General features: G+C 33.8%; 3 protein-coding genes across 5 annotated transcripts; 1 reads left to right on the forward strand and 2 right to left on the reverse strand.

The window, feature by feature from the left end:
• Window positions 1-655: 655 nt before the first annotated feature.
• On the reverse strand, window positions 656-6,788 carry LOC114398653 (protein NEDD1-like). 2 transcript variants are annotated; one of them, XM_028360830.1, is made up of 10 exons: window positions 6,359-6,788; window positions 6,151-6,263; window positions 4,617-4,877; window positions 4,414-4,518; window positions 4,007-4,072; window positions 3,655-3,876; window positions 2,653-3,213; window positions 1,562-2,185; window positions 1,129-1,299; window positions 656-1,055 (listed from the first exon to the last, which is right to left on the reverse strand). In XM_028360830.1, the coding sequence occupies exons 1-10, from the start codon at window positions 6,513-6,515 to the stop codon at window positions 948-950; spliced, it is 2,388 nt and encodes a 795-aa protein (XP_028216631.1). In that variant the 5' UTR covers window positions 6,516-6,788; the 3' UTR covers window positions 656-947. The 2 variants fall into 2 exon arrangements, with proteins under 2 accessions (XP_028216631.1, XP_028216636.1); XM_028360835.1 differs by lacking the exons at window positions 6,151-6,263; window positions 6,359-6,788 and adding an exon at window positions 5,011-6,095.
• Window positions 6,789-8,098: 1,310 nt separating this feature from the next.
• On the reverse strand, window positions 8,099-11,776 carry LOC114398666 (serine/threonine-protein phosphatase PP1 isozyme 4). Of its 2 annotated transcripts, none has more exons than XM_028360847.1 (4): window positions 11,436-11,776; window positions 10,030-10,589; window positions 9,721-9,930; window positions 8,099-8,535 (listed from the first exon to the last, which is right to left on the reverse strand). In XM_028360847.1, the coding sequence occupies exons 1-3, from the start codon at window positions 11,635-11,637 to the stop codon at window positions 9,742-9,744; spliced, it is 951 nt and encodes a 316-aa protein (XP_028216648.1). In that variant the 5' UTR covers window positions 11,638-11,776; the 3' UTR covers window positions 8,099-8,535; window positions 9,721-9,741. The 2 variants fall into 2 exon arrangements, with proteins under 2 accessions (XP_028216648.1, XP_028216644.1); XM_028360843.1 differs by having other exon boundaries at window positions 9,708-9,930.
• Window positions 11,777-16,041: 4,265 nt separating this feature from the next.
• On the forward strand, window positions 16,042-22,278 carry LOC114398678 (DDB1- and CUL4-associated factor 13-like). Its single transcript, XM_028360850.1, has 17 exons — window positions 16,042-16,231; window positions 16,341-16,430; window positions 16,555-16,666; window positions 17,615-17,642; window positions 18,304-18,402; window positions 18,503-18,572; window positions 18,672-18,706; window positions 18,804-18,878; window positions 18,983-19,078; window positions 19,780-19,843; window positions 20,091-20,144; window positions 20,319-20,404; window positions 20,487-20,547; window positions 20,634-20,698; window positions 20,873-20,978; window positions 21,471-21,559; window positions 21,696-22,278. The coding sequence occupies exons 1-17, from the start codon at window positions 16,166-16,168 to the stop codon at window positions 21,856-21,858; spliced, it is 1,359 nt and encodes a 452-aa protein (XP_028216651.1). The 5' UTR covers window positions 16,042-16,165; the 3' UTR covers window positions 21,859-22,278.
• The last annotated feature ends 263 nt before the right edge of the window (window positions 22,279-22,541 follow it).

Below are 22,541 nucleotides of genomic sequence, written 5' to 3' on the forward strand. Positions count from 1 at the left end.
ATGCAACGGAACACAAAATTTTGATTTTGATTATAATAATAATTTTGATTTTTTACATAAATAATTTTGATTTATTATCAGCTCAACTCTTATAAGTTTTTTATTTACTAATGAACAATTATAGTGTTACTTATTTTTTTTATTCATTGGAGTAATAAACAAGAACAAAGAAACTACCCTAAACTATCCCATATGAGGAGGTTGTTTAGAGTAGGAAAGGGACCATTCCAAGCACAAAGATGTTGGGATTGTCACACCCTAATATTAGAATGTTACTTAGTTTAAAGCTTTTATTGAAAATTCAAAATTTTAATTTGCATGTTAATATTTAAAATTTAAATTTATGTAGTAATTGACAAAGGGACTCATCATTTAAAGTTGTGTATAAATTGACTACTAATGACAGTTACCAAAAAGGACATGATGTCACTTATGGCCTAACTCCTTTATCCGAAGGAAACACGAACAACAACCAATGTCTCCTTTTCAGGACAGCAAAATAATAACAAAGATGGAAAAAGTAACTTCGATGCAAAGTAACAACTCAGATACTGGATGTGTTTTAGTGTAATTCAAACAATAACGGTTCTTTCCCCCCCCCCCCCCCCCCCCCCCCCAATTTTCTAAAAAATTTGAGAAAAAGGTAACAATATAGTTCACGAGAATGAAGAGGTTTTTTTTAAACATGAAATAGATCACTCAACAAAGCTTCTGTAATTGGAAGAATCATCATCCTGTACATTTTCAAAGCCCTATTCTAATACAAAGCAATTCTCTCATGATATTTTTTCTGCAATCACCACCGACTAAAAGCTAAGAGACGCAATCAAGATTGACACAGCAGGCCATACACCAATTGTTAGTTTGTAAAAGAAACAAAAAGATCCCACAAGATAGGACAAAGGCACCCTCCCAAAAAAATTTGTTGCAGAGCTTATTCACACCCATCAAAGCATTTGTCTGAGCTGCTGGTTTTCCTGACGAAGAGACTTCACTTCTTTCATCAACTCAGCTTGGTTTTCGAGAATAGAGTTCATTACAGCTGACATTTCTGTCTGTTGCATGAGACAATTAATTAGAGAGGAATTACAAAAATGAAAATCACCATCAATAATTCCAGATACACACCTCTTGCATATGAAACTGTCTCAAAATTTCAATATGAAGGTTTCTCATATCCTCGTGTATGGATTTCTGAAAGGAATCCAGAGTTTCTTCAAGGGTCCGTTGAAAAAGCTGAAGTGTAAATGAAGATCCTTGTGCATCTGGCTGAGATGCTTTCGGCTGTGAGATTACTCCCTGTAATAAATTTGACAGATGAATAAGATAAGAACACTAGAGCAAATAAAATAAACATGTTATATAACTAGCATGGTTTATAACATCAAAACAAACACAGTCTATATCAATGAAACCCACACCCCTGTACTTTAAGTCTGAAGCACGGAAATGAAAAATTCTAGGATGAAGAATCAGAGATAACAGATCTACTCTTCCAAACACATACATCAATATATGCAATGCAACCAAAGATCTAATTAATTTGTAAATATTAGCATACACTTGTCAGTGGTAATGAGCCAGATTCTATTGGAGCAGATATATCAGACTTCAACAGCAAGCTATTTAGAAGTTCTTCTCTGGTTTCTGCTCCTGATTTCTTAATCTTAGGTGAGCCAACTGAAAGCGACACTCCATCGCTCAAGGTAGATGTAGTGCTTATTCTTTCTGCATAAGTAGAAAATCTTCGATTAAAAGATGACATTCTTGGGGAATCAAGGATTTTTGGGGAATCAATTGCTTGTCCAAGGCTGGTTTTTGTATTGATGGACATCGGCAAAGAAGTAGAGAACATGTGATCAGTAAACCCCAAGGAAGTTTCCTGGCTTGAAGAGGCATCCTTGGCACGTAAATTAGCAAAACTTAGGCTTGAACTGGTATAGGAACTAACACCCACGGATGAGGATGTATCCTGCAATCCAGATAACATTGATCCTGCTGTCTGACCAGCAGAAGCCAACATCCCAAAACGAGATGGTGCATTGACAGGCTGACGTGTATAAGCATATTTATCACTTAACCGCTCACCACCCCAAGCTTCTGGAGGAGTGATAGAAGAATCTTCATTCTTTGAAGATGGAGGAGGAGTTGACCCCACAAGTGGAAAGGAAGACTGAGCAATATCCTACAATTATATTGTAATATAATCAGCCAAAATTTTCCTGGTCAAATATAAAATATCAAAGTGTGTTTGGAATGCAAAAAGAGAGGATTTAATTTATATTATGTTTGAAATATTAATAAATAGAAAATGATTTGATTTTTAAATCTCATGTATTTCATTAATTTTATAAATTATGTCAAATGTGATGGGATTTGTTAGCGTTTGATTTGATTTTAAATAAATAATTTTACCCTTACTAACTTACTCATTTTACCTTGCAGAAAAGAAAAAATGAAAAATATTTAAAATCAAATCAAAACCGTTCCATTTTTAACGGGTTCCAAACATAAGAATAGATTTCCAAATCAATTCATATCCCATTTTTCCAATAACAAATTCCTTTTTTATTTCACTTTGAATTGAAAGTTTATAGATCAGTATTTCACAGAGCAGTTAAATTCAAACCCAGGACCATGTGAGACAATAACCTGCTTGGCAGTTGAGCCAGATTTCCAATCAGATACTGGATGATCACTGGTTACATCCTCAGAATTTGAAAATCTTCGACTAGATGACGGAAACAACAAAGGTTTCCTATCGGCAAATAAATTATCCTTCTTTATCCCATTTTCATCCCATAGTGAGGGGGCTAATGGTTGAACATCCACAAGAGGGGAGAAGACCTCCATGTCATCCTTGAAGTTATAACTAGCACGGGGAGCATGCAACCTGGACAGGGTTCCACCTGGCCATAAATGGTTTCGTTGTGGAGTTTCTTCGGCAGTAGATACATTTAGTATGTTGGATGTAAAACCACTGCCAGATGCCGTAAGTGAAGAACCATCAAAGGAGGCACCCAGCCGACCAGAGTTCCTAGTACTTGACACTGATGTAGAAAGAGAATTGTTTGATGAAGTTGCAGAAGGTAAAGGATCAGGCATTAGTATTGAATCTTCAACTGTATCTCCCACAAGAGCAGTCTCTGCAGAGCAATTTCTTTCATCAACAACAACTGGTTTAGACCTTTGCCAGCATAAGCTTGTAACAGCCTGTTGCATGCTATAAAAATTTAGAATAAAAAGGACATTAATTTTACAAACATAAATCAGTGACTAACATTGGGAGATTAATGCTTCATTTAAAAATGCCATTATTTTATATTGTGTTAAAGGTAGAATTCTTTATTATTGAACGACTTTAGGAGCACCTTTTCTCAGCGTAGAAAGACTCTTGGAGTTTAGCTTTTGCATTTGCATAATCATCCACAACAGAGAAAACAACTCATGTTTCAATCTATATTTAATTAAATATCATAATTCTTCTGCTATTATATGTTACGATAGGTTTAAAAACCTCACTGTTCCAAAATTATCACTAATCACAGTACTCAATATATATACTCGCATGTCATCAAGCACCATCTCCTTCAATGGATTAAACTGCGCTGGCTAGACAAAAACATAGCAGATATTAGATAAGGCTAAAATTACCTCAGAACTACCATAAGCGTGAAGAACAGCCACAGGTTGTGGTTTTCCACGAACATCATAGAATGCCACACGGCCATTGCTAGTTCCAGCAGCCAGCATCCAACCATCATCTCTAAATGCCAACGAAGAGAAAGGTGCTTCATAAGAAATGTAAGATGATGGTCTTCTAGATCCAGAATCATAAATGTACATTTTTTTATCAAGGCCAACACTAGCAATGATCTGTTAATTGCAGACAGAAATTAGAAAGCAAAATTATTGTAACACAAAGAATGGGTCAAAAATTCATAGCAGGATGAAACAGTCTGACTATGTATATTATAAAATTTAAACTAGCAATGAAAAATGAAACCTTATCATTGGATGGAGAGAAGCTAATACCAGCAGTTGGAGCAGAATGCTGCTTTATCCATGAAACCTATTTTTTTCAAAAACAATAAAAGAAAAAGAATAAAGAAAATATATACTGTCAACTAAAAATTATCCATTTGAAATAAAATTAAAAAAAAAACAAAAAACAAAAGGAGAAACCTACTACAGAAAGAGATAATTCATTAAACTCTAATAATACCAAACTGATTACTGAGACGTATGATGATGAAGGTTGTATAAGAGAAAGATGTTACAAATACAAGCATTCTTTATTATTATTTTGAGTGGAGAAGATCGATTCATGGTTTCAAATATAAACCAAGTTCGTTTTTCATAGAACTTTGCAGCATATGCTATTTATACTTGTAAAGTGAGCATATTGCATACCTTAGGGCTGCGACCAGTTGTATCCCACAAATGTACTGTCCCATCGTCACCAGCAGTCAAAAGAAGGTGACGACTAACTCGAGAATAATCAAGAACTCTCAACATCTGGTCTTACAATTTCAAAGATGGGAGATTAGTCCATACACACATGCAAAGCCAAGCACCAACAAGCAGAAGGTTCAAGTTCAACAAATCAGAAAAACCTGTTGATTGGGGTCTTTGAGCTCCGCAGCCTTTTGCCCAGAAGCAAGGTTATGAAGCATTAGGTCACCACTAAGGCTGATAGATGCCAAATGTTCATCCTTACAATTGTACATTACACCTGTGACAGTATTAGTATGACCCTTTAGCCATTTAATACAGCGTTTCCTTTGCAAATCCCATATCCTTACAACTTGACCAGTTCCTCCTGAACACACATATCTGGATGCCTTGTTGCTGAAGCTGATGGCCAATATAGATTCCTGCCAGGAAAAAAAACTGAATGAAGCCACGAATGAAGTAAAACAGAAGGAACAAAAAAGAAACAGATTGTCTGACTGATTGTGCCAAAACTATGACCTATAAGGATCACCAAAGAAGAAATAGAAGCATTACACAAAGGGGTCTTCCTGTCTTTGTTGCTTCTTCTGAAAAAGCCAAAAAGAGCCAACTTTGACAGGACAGTCTCTCCCCTCATGTACAATCAAAGTTCAATTCTCTGTTAATTGAATCAAAGGCCGTAGGAGATTCATTGATTTCATTTTTACGCTTAAAAATATCATTTAATTTATCCCAATAATTTCACACACAAGTTTGTGTTGATAGTAAGTTAGTAACACTACATCTAACATGTCTGAAATTCTTAATATAGCCACTACAAACAAGTGCAAAGATGACAATGTTCAGGCAAAATAGAACCAAGACAAGGGTTTAAAATTTGGGCGCAATGTTGATGGGAACTGATAACTAACATTTGCAGTCAAGTATTATTGGATTAGACTCCTCTAAAGCAAGGCCTGTCCACTGGTAATGTAAGTGGATTATGCTTACAAAATGCTTTAATTCAAATCAACCCTGAACACATTGTCGCTCTTTCACTCTATGCATCTCACTTTAGAAGAGCTAAATCTTGTAGTATTAGATATATAACTCTAGTAACTAGTCTTCGACCATGTCTCTCAGACGCAAATCAGCAACGCAAGTGGTAACAACAGCATTACAGTGTTTGCCCGGAACTAGCGAAAAGAGCTAGTGCATAGCCAGCCCCGCATGGGGCCCGGCCCCCGGGCTATAGAGTGTGGTGAGATGTTAGGATTCAATTGCAAGGTGTGGAACTTGAGTCACAAATTGGAAGTATGGGATTCTAGTGTGGGGCTTATAGGGCCTTGGGCTCTCCAGCTATGACAGCTAACTTTTGTGATGCGGTTCTTATCGCTGTCACATTGGTGGTTATGGGTAGAGTTAGGAGTAGTAATGTATTAATAGAGTACGTGATAGAAAATAACTCATCCTGCTTCCTGCATTACCTAGTTAGTTCTATTCTACGCTATAGAATCAGAAACTCCCTTGAAGACAGGTGTGTAATGAAGTAAAAGCCGTTGTCGTTTTAAGTTTGTAGAATGTAAAAAGACTTCTGAGCTTTGTCTCATGGAGAGAGAGCAAGTGTATTGCTACATTGTGTCAATTTATTTCAAATTCTCAATCAAATGTTCTGAAAACAAAACATCAAATAATTAAGCATTTTCCGAAAATGACCTCAATGCTGTCTCCACTATCAGTGCCGGCAACCGGAATGGTCCCCATGCTATTTCCATTCTTCCGCCAAAGAGAGATCTTCTTATCATCTCCAGCACTGGCCACGACCAAATCTGCGAAAACCCCAAATTCAGCGCAATCGACGACAATTTTGGGGAAATGCAAACTCTAGAAAGCGAAAAAAAGGGAGAGATAGAGATGAACTCACTGGTGTGGTTCCACTTGACTGAATTGACCTGGGAACCGGGAGAGGGGGTGAAGCTGAGGGCGCAGGGATCGCCGGCGGGAGTGTATACGCCGGGCTTGACGGCAGAGGCGTCGAAGAGTTTGACGGTGTCGCCGCCACTGGCCGCCAGCAACGCCATTGATGAATCGCAAAACGGAGGGAATTTGAATTGGAAATGGGGGTTTTAGGAGAAGCGCTTTGGCGAGGGTGGTAGCATTCCCGATTTGGATTTCAAATATGCGGATTTTGAAACCCTACAAAATAAACACACTACTCTACCAGAGAGAGAGAAAGAGTGAAAAATTTGAACGTAGAAAAAGTGAAGAGTGGGCGCCTTTATATGCTCTTCATCATCTCCTCCGGTTCCCACCTTCTCTCTCTCTCAATGACTCTAGTCTTGTCCTAGTAATTAATTACCTCTTGCTTCTTCTTTTTATTTTATTAAAACTAATTAATGATTATTATTTTCTTTTCCTTTGCTTGTTTTTTACACTACCTGGGTTGCAATTGCAAGTTTGCAACTGCAAGTTTCATATAGAATGATACTATAAATAAATTCTATTAAAAAAAGATTTAGGACAAACTTTTCAATAAATAGGAAGTAAAATGAATTTAAACTTTTTTTTAAAGTTAAAACTAATTTGTATATTTCAAGTTTTAAAGATATTTTTCATACATAATAATCAAATGGCATATTACCTTGAAAAATTACGACATGTTAAAAATTTAAAGATCGAGAATGTGTTTTGTTTTTAGAGGTGTTTGATAGGGAAGGAATCTTAGGTAGGAATATTAATTTTCTATATTTAGTATGAAAATCATAAAAAATATATAATATTTACAAGAATAATTTTTAGTTATATTTTATTATAAGAAAATCCATGAAAAAGGGTGAGAATTCAAATTTCTCATAATGAGACAAAGTTTTTTATAATGCAAAAATGTAATTATGTCTCTTATTTTCAAGAACATTTTGGATATACAGTAAAAATATATATATTTATGACATTCCAAACAACATTATTTTTATGAAATATAATTCTCAGTGAACATGATTCTAAAAAATGAAAAAAGATTTTACACACCAAACACTCTCATTTATAAAAATAGGAAACAAATATAACAATTTTATAGAAAAATCAGAAATAATTTTTTTTAAGAACTAAAACAAACTTTTATATATATTTACATGGTATAAAAAGATATTTACCCCCCAAATTTATTCATCCTAATGCCCCGCGAGAGAGCTGTGACTGTAGTTAGAATTTTACTAACTTTATTGGTTGTATTTATTTTTTTATTGAAATTCATACAAACAATCATACATTTGTTTTTAATGTAACCAAATAGAATGAATAAGATGGCATAAAATATATAATTAACACTTGTAAAAAAAAACCATTTCATTTCTATTCCAATTCCTTTTACAAGTCTGCAAAAAAAAAAAAAATTGACAAACCAAGAAGTAGTCAGAATTCCTATAATCCCTTGTGATTAGAAAGGTGATTACAATCTCTAACATTATAGGACCCAATAATATAATTATGTTTTCATTACTTTTTTTTTATGATCAGTTTTTTTATTATTATTTCCAGATTTCTCTAGACAAATAAGCAAACTAACACAATCTAATGCCAGTGAAAAACCCTTTAAATCCAAGCAAACAAATCAACATAGGTGTTCCCCAACAAGGTTGGATCAGCAAGCAATAGTACTGAATTCTAACGAGTGACATGAGATCTTGATCAAACAGTACAAAAACAGACCAATATCAAACCATAAAATCCATCAATTGCACCTTTACTAACTGGATAAAATTGGCCACAATCATCAACACAAACTGCTCTATCAGTGTAAATCGATAGTCTAAGAGGACCTTTCAGAGCAAAGAAGGTCATTTCCAGAGCATCTACAACACATATATGTACATATTGTGTTGCAGAATAATTATAAAACAAGAAAAGAAAAAAAAAGATAAAAGCCTTTGCTTTTATGGCCATCCAACAGTGCTTAATATCTCTTGTAGTACCTCATGCTCACTGCCTGACTGGATGTTATAGCAGTAAACTTGTTTGTTCATCATCATCACCTCAGAATAGATAGAACTTAAGACCATGCAATCTAAATCTTCAGGATTTAATTTAGCTCCACGAATACATCTGTACCGGAGTAGATAAAAAAGAGGAAAGAACAAGTTAATAATTAACACACAACAGCTGAGTGATGAAGCGAAACTTTAGTTTTGATTGGAGAATAACACCAAAAGCATTTAAAAAAACAGTACTTAAGCTTTGCTCTTAGACTTATTATTTTTCAGTTTCTTGCATACAAGGGGGGTTGGTTTTGTTTCAAAGTAGTGCACGTTTGGTATAGATTATTATTATTGAAGAAATAATCACTTATTCTCCAAAACTCTCGTGAAGTTGGAAAAATAAATTACTATTCCTCCAAAATAAGCTGAACCAGACATGCACTTAAAAGTGTAAAATAGTAACCAATGTATATAACTCATAATAACTAGTAACAAGAGAAAACAAACCTCACAAATACATTTACAAGAATATTTCACATATTGGTAGTCATCATGCAGCAAAAGGAATATAGTCATTTTAAACTACCCTTTTGTTTGCCCTTTTGTTTGTGTTGCCTTTATGAAAAAATGCTTTTTAATCAAAATATATGCTTGATAAAATTTATAATTATTAAGTTTTCAGAAAAGAAAAAAAACTCAAAAATAAAAAGTGTTTCAGTGTTTTTCTTAAAAACTTCTGAGAAAAAAGGGGTCTTAAAAACAAGCTATATCCTATAATCAATTTTTTCTTTTTTTAAGATTAAACAAATGGCCATCGCAAAGATTTGAGTCATTTAACTGGATTTTCTTAATATAAACTTGATCCCAAAATCATAAGATAAAAATCTTTGACCCAGACAATATGCAGCAATAACAGTAACATGATTTGCTTTTAAAATGATATTTGTTACTTGATAAATCAAATTCAGAAATACAGCTAGACTTTATATAATTAGGCTGAGCTTTCAACTTTCTTATAGTTCGATGCTTGTTCAATACTTGGATTAAAAAGATATGGGTTTTAAGTAAATCAATGCAACCCCATTATAAAAAACTATTAAAATATCCTTTCTCTTATTTTGTTTCGAAAAGTAACTGACCAATTTTTATAAAATATAAGAATCACTCCTCCTTTCAGCAAGAAAAGCAGAATAACAATATAAAAACAAGAAATCTCACATAAACAATATTGTGCAGTTTGTAATGTATGCCCAGTCAGCACACCTATACCATAAGAAATAAAAGCAATAGTAACAAAACCTTGGTTAATTACTTGACAGTGATGTGCCAACCATCACATCTTGTTTGACATCACAAACTTTGATTTTTTCTCTGCAGGCTTAAGAATCTGAAATGAGCACATCAAGTTTTCGTCCACACTCATCATCGCACCAGCATTGTCAAATTCACCACAATAGTTTGGAGCTGAAAATATCGTAACAAGTTGCCTATCAGCAAAGAATTCATACCCATCCTCTACAACCTACATAAAAGTTATAATGTCAGTGTCCAGTAAAGCATCATAAGTTTAACCTTTTTACTAGAGAAGCTGAATGAGTATTGTAAAAAAACCAAGAGTGACCTGATGAGCACGACAAATGAGGTCCAAGTCATGCTTTGTCAAGAACTCAGCGACCTTATCAGGGCCAAAGGTGTAGGACACTCCTCTGTCATTCATACCCCAACCCTTCACATCCCTACCAGGATCAGACCAAAGCAAATCACAAAGCAAGCCGGTGTCGGGAATCGCAGTAGGACGAGGTAGATTCCTGATTTCATCCAAGTTTGTGAGTTCAGGGGAAAGACCACCATGCATGCACAATATTTTATCATCTATAAGGGCTGCCACAGGAAGGAAGTTAAAACAGTCGGTAAAGGCTTTCCAAAGCCTCACGTTAAACCTTCGCTTACATTCATCATAAAACCCATAAATCCTATTAATGGAAGCACACTCATGATTCCCCCTTAACAGGAAAAAGTTTTCTGGATATTTGATTTTATACGCAAGCAAAAGACATATGGTTTCTAAGCTCTGCTTCCCACGGTCCACGTAGTCCCCCAAAAAGAGATAATTCGCAGTAGGAGGCAAACCCCCATACTCAAATAGCCTTAACAAATCACTGTACTGCCCATGAATGTCACCTGAAAAAGCAAAGAGAGATCTCAACCATGCCATAAAATAACACTACAGCCAATGTTAAATAGAAAAGCTAACAAACAATTCAACAACATTAAAACAATAACAAAAATCTTATCCCACTAAGTGAGGTCGGCCACATGGATTCCTCAACACCATGTTGTTCAGTTAAAGACCAAACTTTGCTCATGATTTGATAAAGAGAAATGTTGTGTTAGTCTGTGAGGCCCTCAGCATGCAATGTAAAACTTGTCAATATATCAAAAGCTAACAAACAACAATTCAACAAGCAACAACAACAAAGTCTTATCAGTTGAAGATCCCATATTGACAAACAATATGACCAAAAAATGTATTTAAACGGAGAGCAATCCCCATTTCACTCGCTAGCTTTCAGGATCGAGTTAAACCCAAACCCAAATTCTAAAACAGCATCAAAGTCTATCTATCTCTAGTCAATGTAAGACTTGGATTTTTCCCAATATTATCCCACAAAGGAGCTCAGCCATTGTTCAATGCCATTGTGTTCGATTAAAAACCAAACTCCCAGTATGGTTTCATAGCCGGTCCCAAGCCCGAGTAAAGGAAGAGGATGCTGCTAAAACCCTAGGCAGCAGCCAGCACAACATATCAAACATGAATGGCTCACACAGAAAAGCTAGCAAACAAATTCACATGCCCTAACAACAAAAAGTGTAACCCACATTTCCTTTGAATCAACCCATGACACCCAAAAACCAAAAGGTTCGAACTTGCAACAAACAAAGGACACCCAGAAGCATTTCTAAACCCTAAACACAAAAGAGGGAGCAAATTGAGGGGAGTAAAGGAGAAGAAAGCAAAAGGGGTACCACAAATCTTGATGGGGGCTTCGAGTTCAAGCAAATTGGGCTGGTTAATGAAGATGTCTCTGGAAGCGACGCAGAGTTGCTTGATCTCAGACTCGGAGAGCTGAACCTGCTTGCCGGGTCGGGCCAGTCGGACCTCCGTTAAGCGCCGGATTATGTCATCCAGAACCGCCTCATCAATAATCACTTGCCCCTGTGTGCTCATCGCATCCGATCAAAACCTCTTCTTCTTTTCTTTGTGCTTTCTCAACAACAACAAATAAGCACAAGGGGTGAACCAACCAAGAGCTTAGTACTTGGTTTGGTTCTCTTTCTCTCGCTTTCTGTGTTACTGTTTTGTGTTCCCTTTCTTTCATCATCCAATATATATTTATAATTTTTTTAAAAATTATTATTTTTTATTTAGGCTTGTATGAATATCTTAAATATGTTTTTCATAACTGCAAACATATGTCATTGTAGGCTTAGTATTTTAAATTCATTTTGATGATTTATGTACTTAAACAAATCTTATGTTTCAATTTAGTATTCATTGTTAATTTCATTTTGTGAAGTGATGACATAAAAGAAGAATTAATCTTAATCACTTAATAAGTGGGCAAATTAAGCCATGTCAATATTTATTATTTTAAAAGAATCAACTCTTGAATCACATATTTGATCCTCATATTCTGGTTCTTAGGTAGAAGGTACCTTTGTACTAAAAATTTTGAGATTCTCGACCTTTCCTATTTTTCTTCACCTAAGGTCGTGGCTTAACCCGAGCCACCTTCACTTTGCCATTTTGATGATTTAGCAAGAGATCCAGCAAACTCTTCCCTGCTTGAAACAACGACGTTGAACTCTGCCCCTACCAAAATTCTCCAAGCTCACTAAAAACAGTTCCTTCGTCGTTGCAACAACGACGTCGCTTGCGACTTTCACCTTAAGGATTTCGAAATTGAAGGTGAACACGCTCTTACTTTTGACAATCGAACTTGCTAGAAAAGGAGTGTGCTTTGCGCACCTTTGTCAGAGATCTGTTGACCATTTGATGTGTTTCTTCTTCGACGAGTGTGCACACGCTCTCACTTACACTACAAACTTTAAAAACCTCAAAAATCAAATTGGGTTTGACGAACAACTTCTCCTTTTGGTTCTCAACATTGCTCTCTATTGGCTTCTCCGCTTTGAATTTTGGCTTCCATTTGGGTGTTTCAAACAACACTTCCTTCATCGTTTCTTCCTCTGGTCGGTGGTGGTGGCTCTGAGTTGGACAATGGTGGTGGTGTGGGATTGTTTTTTGTTGGAGAAAGGGAAGAAGGGTAGAAGGAGAAAGAGAAAGGGTTGTTTTCTGTTGACAGCATAGTCAGCAGTGGGTTGGACGGCGGTGGTGGTGCATTGGTGGTGATTTTCGTTGGAGAAGAAAAAAAATGAGAGAGGAAAGAAAAGATAATTGATTTCTTTAAATAATAAAAAATAGTGTAACACTTATGTGTTAATGATTAAACTTACACTTCGTCTATCACGTCATTATTTACTAAAATAAGATGAATGACATGTATTATGTTAAAATATATATATTTTTTTCAATACCTAATTGATCAAAAGTAAATTTTAGAGACTAATATAAAAACAATATATTTTGCATGTATAAAAAACATATTTAAATTTTTATGATTTTATAAATTGAACTGATATTTATGACTATATATTATCAATTTTTTGGGTCAAAATTTATTAAAAAAATAGTTTTATAATTAAAGTGTTATGACTTTTATATATTTAAAAAAGTGATTTATTTTCAATAAACAATGATGACGATAAAGTTTCAACTTAAAATCTTGTATAAATTATTCAAACCTCCTCCTATTAGATATAGTTAATTGTATACTGCTTTGATATATATAAAAATTTACAGAAATTATTAAATAATATAATGACTTGATGGAACTTGTTGAATAACTTATTTCTATTAAATAAATTATTCAAAGCTGAATTTTATTATTTCAAAGCCTCGAAAACATGTTTATAAGTCATCTTTAGTTAAAAAAAATATATAGATCAAAGGTTAGTTTTTTTTTTCTTTCAAAAATCTCAAGAACATCAAGTGTCGCTCAAGAATACTTATTCAAAACCATAATTTGACTCAACTAAAATCGTGTTCCAATAATTTGAAATTTTTTAAGGATATGAAACCCGCCATATCCAGAATTCAAGCAATGTTTTAGTGTGATTAAAAATCTCCTAAAATTCTAGATTTTTTTTTTAAAAAAAGATCTGACATCATCTGCATGTTCACGCGTGTTAATTCAATTTTTTTTTCTTTCTAAAATGCCAAATTCCCTACAAGAAAAAAGTTCCGAAATTTAAACATTATGTTACTCTTCTACTCGCAAGTTTTTATTCCTAAAAAAATCATTATAATTTTTTCTACAAAAATTATGGACAATGACAATTCGTGCATGGGCATAGGAATGTATATATATAGTCTTTTAAGTAGGTCTGTCTTATTCTGGTGATCTAAATCACATAAATTTTTCTTTATTAAAAAAATGCAGCCAAGCCATATTTCAACCACTAAATCAACTTTGTTTCGCGCTAAAAAATTAAGAGTACCATTCCAACACATTATGAGGCCAGGGAACAACCAACCATTATTACTTCAACAAAAAAATCATGCTCAAAATTGTCAGGAAAAGGAAAACAACACCAAAGAATTGGATAAATACAACATGCAAGGGATCAAAATTCAAATGACCATTTTTAGTTAGGCACACCTAAAGATCACATTTTCCCTAACTTGACCGAGTTGTGCAGCACCAAAACCCTCACAAGTTTAATTTTCTTTATTCCCATTTCCCACACACCAAAATTTGCTTCAATTCAATGTTCTCCCTTTCCTTCACCTTAGTCTAGCAAACTCGAACTTGGTGGTGGAAGAAGTTTAGGAGGTGAGACTACTTCTCCTCCTTCTTTATACTCATCATGTTGTTGTTCCACCAACATAAGGAGGAATTTTTTTTAGTTGCAAGCAAAGAAGAAAATGAGAAAATAGTGGTGCATGGAGTAGAGAGAACGGTGTAGGAAACAAAGTGAGATGAAATGGGAAAATGGTGATTGAGAGATGACCGAATTGGGACTTAAAAGCTCACCTAATTTGTGTGAGAAGATGAAAGCAAATGATGAGTGAGAGTAAAGGTTTGGCTACCCTTCTCCTAAAGACATAGATATCGTGCAGCTGAACAATTAAAAGTGAATTGACCATTATTATTAAATGAATATAAATACTCTTATAGATGTTTTAATTTGATTACATTTTTAATTAAATATTAAATACAATATAAAAATATATATTATTTTAACCAGCCTGCGGTGTATCACACTGATGGTTAAAATTTAGTATAACATATTAGCATATATATATAATGTATGTGTTGCTATGTTATTTGTGCAATTTCATATACATGAATATAAAATATTATTTATCATTCCATTCAAGTCTTGAGACAATATTATCTTATTGTTTAAGAAATAGAGAAAATATTGCTGTTTTTTATTTTTAAGAAATTCGATAAGCCAACTCGTCTAACCCATCCATTTTCGTAATAGATTGCGTTGGATTAATTAATTTGTAGCTCACCAAAAAAGAAGCGGCCTCCCATTCAAACACAATCCAGGATGAGCCAATTTAATAAGTCAAGTTGGTTTATTTTGATGCCTTTACATGAAAGTTCAGGATGAAAGACCCAAACAACAAGCTTTTTTTAAGAGAACCCAAACAACAAACAAATTGTACTTGTAACCTAACCAATGAAATTATAAAAATAAAAAAAGAATGAAAAACAAATGAAACCTTCACTGCCATATGCTTTCACAAAATAATATGATCACTGCAACTCAGGGTAAAAAAAGTAGAGCAAAACATGATCTGGTATTTAAAATATGTGTATAGGTTTGTTTGTACGTGTTTACACTAATCTCTTTTTGGATGAAGATAAATATAAGTGTTTTTATTTATTATTCTTATTTATTATATTTGGAGAGAGTTATGACTTGAACATTAAAATGTTGTTATAAGTATTTATCTTTCGTCACGTCAGTTTAGAATTTACATAGGATAAAACAAACTAGACATCACATTAAAGATAAGAAAATTATCCCAGTGTAAGTACAAAACCTATTCTTTAACTACATAATATTTATTGATTAAAATTTAATAAAAATTATAAAATTAGAAGAAAAAAAATATTAAATAAGAAGTAAAATCTACAAAAAAAATTATAATTTCCACTAAATTTCAACGAATAAATAAAAATATGTTTAATAATTTAATAATTATGGATTGACAACCTCATTTAATTATAAATTATCATTAATATATCTTTTAAAATAATTATCATAAAAATTATTCATGATGCATAATAAGTTATGGGATATAACCCTTTTCTCTTAAAATATTAGGTAAAAAGTGTTTCAATAAATAATGCATGCACCATACAGAAACCGTACATACATTAGATTCAATGGGTTTTGGAATCTTTTTATTGAATCGGATCGATTTTTTCGGCCCGACCCGTATCCGTGTCAATAACGAAAACAGCGCTTTACATTCTATAGCCGTAAATCAAACAGCTCTTAAACCCTTTCTGCGTCATCCTAGGGTTTTTGTTTTTCTGCTCTCCAATTCGGAGACCGAAGAACCAAAACAGACTGAGTAATTGGTCTCTCTTCCTCCGCTGCTTCTACACACAATGAAGGTCAAAGTTATATCACGCTCCGTGGATGAGTTCACCCGAGAGCGAAGTCAAGACCTTCAGGTGATTCAATGCACACCACCCTTCATCACTAGCGTTCTTCTAATTGCTCAATTCGATTAAATTTTCAATCTTTTGCTTTTTCTAACGTTGCTCTTTTGATTTCGGAAAGAGGGTGTTCCGGAATTACGATCCCAGCCTTCGTCCTCAAGAGAAGGCGGTGGAGTATGTGCGTGCTGTTAATGCGGTGAAGTTGGACAAGGTCAGGTTTTCCCCCTTTTTTCTGTGTTTTTTTTTTTAATGTTTAGTAATCAGTATGTTTATATTGCATGTGAAGTTTTATCGGTTCCTTATTATGTTTTGTTTTTTTTAATCTGAGGATTTAGATATTTGCAAGACCATTTATTGGAGCATTGGATGGGCATGTAGATGCTGTTTCGTGTATGACGAGGAACCCTAGCCAGTTGAAAGGGATATTCTCCAGTTCGATGGATGGAGGTACTTCATTTTTCCTTATATAGTTATGCCCCTGCAGCTATATGTGTACTTGTAGTTGTAGGAAGTAATGGTTGAATTATAGTATTGGTTTGGAGATGGGAAGATTGGAAGAGAAGAGGAGGAAATTTGTTTTGCTATGTGGTGGATTTCCAAAATATGGTGGGTTGGATTCTGAATTTTAAATTCAGGAAGTACTAGAAATGTTCCGGATAAGGGGAGACTGTTATTCAAGGGTGCAGATATTTTTATACATGAAAGTATGAAACTCATAATCCAATACTAGACAACCAGAATTCTTCTGCCAGAATGAGTTAGTAACTTGACAGTTGACATCATTATTGAATATTGACTCTTGGATATATGTGTACTGAGTACTCAACACTACTGTGACTTATCTATCCAACAACCACCCTTTAATATTGGAAAATTTGGCCTACCTCTCTATCAAATTTTTCTAGGCTGTGTAGACAGTTACTCTTTTAGTTGTCTTGACTTTTTGAAGCCTTCTAGTTATTTGTGGCAAGAATTTAAGTAAATGTTTTCATGCTGGCTGCATTACCATTGCTGATTAGGAAACACACTCACATAGTTGTTTAAACTAGTATGGTTCTCTTTGCATATTGCATAATACATTATATAGAAGAATCAACCATAAAATATTTCCAAGCTAAAGAGATTAGAAATAGCTGTATGGGAAATGTCTTATATATTCATTCACTTTTACTATTCATCCATCTTGTAACTTAATCATCGTTTTTTTGTCATTTTGGTTCACTTTTTCATTGATTTTCCTTCTATATGGTGTTAGGTATTATGCATTATTGCATTATCCTTCTGTTGCACATTAGGCTCTATCCCCTTTACATTGTTATCTCCATACAATGCTGGGTGAGTTGAGTTGCATTCAATATAAAAAAACCTGTAACATTTGTCTTTGCTGTTTTACAGATATTCGTCTCTGGGATTTAGCTGCAAGGTAATAAATTTATTTCTCAATTTTTTTTCTTTCAAAAAGGTAAAAAAATTCTATTAGGAACTTGAATCAGGCACATATGTTTACTTGTTTCTTTGAAATGAAGAACATTTCTATGTGTTACTCCATTCGTTTCTTTTTATCTGTTCACTTAGGGGAAACACACATTTTTCTATGTATTTTTAACTTCTTAGTATGACCTTCACTGGTATTTCTCTCTCATTTATGATAAGTGTAAAGTATTAAAGAATTAGTTAGAGGGCATATCTGTAAAGATAATAATTAATATTGTCTTGAATTTCTAAGTGGAAAAATAAAAGAAATAGAATTTAACAATGCCTGAGCAGAGCTGCCTCTTCTTTCTTTCATTTCTGTTTACATTTTAGGGACTATCATAGATAATAAGTGTATCTCAAAAGAAGTAATAATTTCTGTCTTATTAGTTATGAAGAACCCTAGTTTGCTGTATCAAATATGACTTGAGATTTTCTTATTATTTCTCTGGTTGATGGTATGTTGGCTTTCTGAAGAGTTGTAGTTATTATATGCTAAAATTATTTCTAATGCATCAGAATTATATATATGGATAAACATTGGTTGTTTATTTGCTTATGCATCAACTTATTTATCTAATATTGTTGCTTGTTATATTTGAAAAAAATAGACGGACAGTTTGTCAGTTTCCTGGTCACCGAGGTGCTGTACGAGGCTTGACAGCATCTACAGATGGACGCATTCTTGTGTCATGTGGAACTGATTGCACGTAAGAATCAACCTTTTCAATTTCCCCCTTTTTATATCTAGCTCCCATATTTAGTCTTCAATAGCTAATTTTTCTGTTGTAACCTGGAATTTGTGCTCAGTATCAGACTCTGGAGTGTTCCTATTACTACTCTTATGGAGTCAGATGACTCAACTAAGAGCACTGTTGAGGTGAAATATTGTGCTGGCATTTTTTTACTTTTTTTTTTTTAATTTCAGTGGGTATACTACTAACTCACAATTTTATAAACTATTTTTGCTTTTCTGCAGCCAGCAAGTGTTTATGTTTGGAAGAATGCATTTTGGTAAGTTTTGGAGTAAATTATCCCAAAGGAAGATATTGAAGCTTGTTATTTTGTTTGATTTTTATGTTTACTGAACTTTTTTTACTTTCTTTTTTAGGGGTGCTGATCACCAGTGGGATGGCGAGCATTTTGCCACAGCTGGTGCTCAAGTAGATATATGGAATCACAACAGGTGTTAATATCAATTTCTATTTGCTCTACTTATTTCACTAAAATCACAGTTGACTCTTCTAAATTTTATGTTTATTTCATGTAATTGTTACTTCCCTTCTGCAGGTCTCAGCCAATAAACAGTTTTGAATGGGGGTCAGATACTGTAATTTCTGTCCGGTTTAATCCTGGAGAACCAAATCTGTTGGCCACCTCAGCTAGGTATGTGAGATTGCCTGTAGGTCAAGCACTACAATATTGATTATGATACAATTCAGTTTCCCCCCCATAGATATCCTGATCTTTTTTGTATTGTTGCTTGTTTAGTGTTTTGCTAATCTCACTGAATTTTGTATTATTTTCTCAATTATTGATTATTTGTTATTTCTACTGTTTTAAAAAGTTGATACTCATGCTTGTTTTAGACTAGTATCGCATTTCAATGTTCCATTTCCAAGATTAAAGCCCTAGTACTGTCAATATGATTGAATCTGTAATATAAATAGGTTCCTAAGTATGAGAAAATACCATTTTATATTTTTGTTGTTGGATGGTAGACATTGGTCTTAAGGGATGTTCCTATTAGTATCACCATAAGGGATCATTTGTGATACTCTAAACTATTCTCTGATATTTTCATGATATTGAGATATCTGCTATATATTCCAATAGTTGTTATAAATCTGGAGAAAAATGCTATTCATCTCATTCATTGAAAGGAAAGAAATATATTATAAGAGGACTAGTTTATGTTTCTTTTGGTATGCATTTTTTTGTTGAAGTTTTACTTATATAGATTTTGAATAATGTTTAGTTGTTTACTTTAATCTACTATATAAATCAGGAAAAATATTGGTTGGCTTAATGTACTTATCTCTCATTCGCAAATTACCTGTTTTTAACTTGTTTTCTTCTTATTTTAGTGACCGGAGCATAATTCTGTATGATTTACGTATGTCTTCCCCAGTGAGGAAAATGATAATGATGGTAATTACTTTGTATCATTAGTTTAAATGTTGACATATGGCTGCAGTTTTTGATTTTGTTATTTTATTATCATCAATTTTATTGTTGGACTGTTAAATGAAGTCCCTATTATGCTTTTGCTTTTTAATTGCAGTCATATCATTGGCACGTTTCTCAACAACATTTTTAGTGTTTAGTTTTTTCTCCTTATCATTTGGTTTTATTCCAAATGTTCATAATTATACTAACTTTTACTTCATTGTGGCAGACCAAAACAAATTCTATATGTTGGAACCCAATGGAACCCATAAATTTTACGGCTGTAAGTTTGTCAGATGAATTTATTTGATGGTTCTGAAGCTATTAGGGTTTTGGGTTATGGCTAACAGGAGATATTGTTGGGTTGAAACATCTTTTTTTGTAGTTCTATCACAGTATCAATATTCAATAGTGATATTTTTATATTCTATCGTCAAAATTCATTACCATGCTGCAGGCAAATGAAGATGGTAACTGCTATAGCTATGATGCTAGGAAGTTAGATGAAGCTAAATGTGTTCACAGAGATCATGTTTCTGCAGTGTAAGAAGATTTTTCTATAAATATTGTGTTTTTGGTAATTCTATAATTTAGCATACCAGCATGTTTTTATTTCTTTCTACAGGATGGATGTTGACTACTCACCAACCGGACGGGAGTTTGTCACTGGATCTTATGATAGAACAGTTAGTTCCTTGAATTTTGTTTTTAATCTCTTAGCATTTGGTCATACTAAGAATGATTTCATATGGTAAGGATTTCTCATTTGTAGGTGAGAATTTTCCAGTATAATGGTGGTCACAGCAAGGAGATTTATCATACTAAGAGAATGCAAAGGTTCACTTAATTTATATATGAAACCGGACATTCTATTGTCTTTGATTACTCCACTTTTTAACCAGTGTACACCTTGGATGTGTAGCAAATTACTATTGCTGTTTTTGCTGAGTTTACTTACTACTGAGATTTATATTTTCTTGTGACAGGCTGATCTCTATCTTTGTTATGCAGGGTATTTGCTGTCAAGTTCAGTGGTGATGGAAGTTATGTGATTTCAGGAAGTGATGACACTAACCTTAGGCTTTGGAAGGCAAAAGCATCGGAGCAACTTGGAGTAGTAAGATAGCTTCCTTTCCTCTTGTATTGCTGAAATTTGAGTCAAATAATTAATGTGTCAAAACATATCCGCAGCATCATTTGGGCAATGCTTATGTCATTGGTAGATGAATCTCAATTATGTTTGTTTATTTTATTTTTCTGTTAATTTTTTTTTTGAATTTGGATCTAATCGTTGTAGCCCGTAACATGGCTGTCATTTATCATTTTAGTAGAGAGAGACACAATCTAGTGTAAGGGATGGCCTAAATTTTCTGTTGATGGCTCCAATTTAATGACAAGGTCATACTAGGAGTAGAATTGTGAGGATCCAGATACATCTAATTTAGTTTACTTGTTTTTCATTTTTGTGGATCATCTATGTTTAAGACCCTTAAATTATCATAATTGGGATGATTGTTTGTCTCCCAATTGGTTATCTGTTAGTTATCCTAATCTTTATTTCTATTCCAAGAGACCTTAACCGAGGATTACTTCTGTGATCGTGCTACAGATTCTCCCAAGGGAACGGAAGAAGCATGAGTATCATGAAGCCATAAAAAAACGCTATAAGCACCTCCCTGAAGTTAACCGTATCGCAAGGTAAGAAGATATGATCAAGCACTTTTTTTTTTGGAACCATACCCGACAGACAAACTTCTATGCTAAATTTATATATTTTCACAAAACAGTTCATGTCTTGTGCTTATTGCTCCTTTGTTTTTGTTTTGCTCAACAGACATAGACACTTGCCAAGACCAATATTCAAAGCTTCTGCTTTAATGCGCGTTATGGCGGATGCTAAGAGAAGGAAGGAAGAGAAGAGGAAAGCTCACAGTGCTCCAGGGAGTATTACAACACAGCCATTACGAAGACGAAGAATTATCAAAGAAGTCGAGTGAGGTTTTTCTGAGCCGGTACCTAAAAAAAATCAAGCAAATATTTATCAGCTATTACGGAGACGAAGAATTATCAAATATACTGATGTCAGCATGCTTCTCTTGGGACGTTCCATCTCTGGAGGTGCTTCCAGGTTGATTTCTTAGGCAAATGGATGTACCGTGCCTACAATTTTATGCCTAGTTGGCTCAGTTGCATGTTTAGATTGGTAAAACAAGGTTATATTTTTGTGATTCTTCTTCTGGGTTCAGTTCACTCCCAATTCAAGAATTTTTTTTTCTTGAATGTAGTTTCTCCTTTTCCTTAAAAGCCCTTAGAGAGCTAATTGTTATATTTTTAATTCAATTCAGTGCAGTGATTATGACAAAATCAGTGACAGATTTCAGTTTTAGTATTTATAAAAAAAAAATCATTGTTTAGTATTTGATGTTTTGATTTCAATACGATCTTTAACTGAAAATATTGTTTAGTTGACAAAAAAATAGAAGTAAATGTTGATAACTTGATCACTCATAGAAGCTAAACTTAAGAGAAAGAGAGAAATGGGGAGAGTAAGAACAGAAACACATCATAACTAAGATGTTTTGATTTTGGTAGACTGGAATAGAATGTAATGAAATAGAATAAAAAAGAAATATTTAAATTAAAGTTAAAATATGTTTTTTCATTTCTGTAGATATTGAAA

Source organism: Glycine soja, chromosome 2, assembly GCF_004193775.1.
Source record: "Glycine soja cultivar W05 chromosome 2, ASM419377v2, whole genome shotgun sequence".
Lineage (NCBI taxonomy): Eukaryota > Viridiplantae > Streptophyta > Magnoliopsida > Fabales > Fabaceae > Glycine > Glycine soja.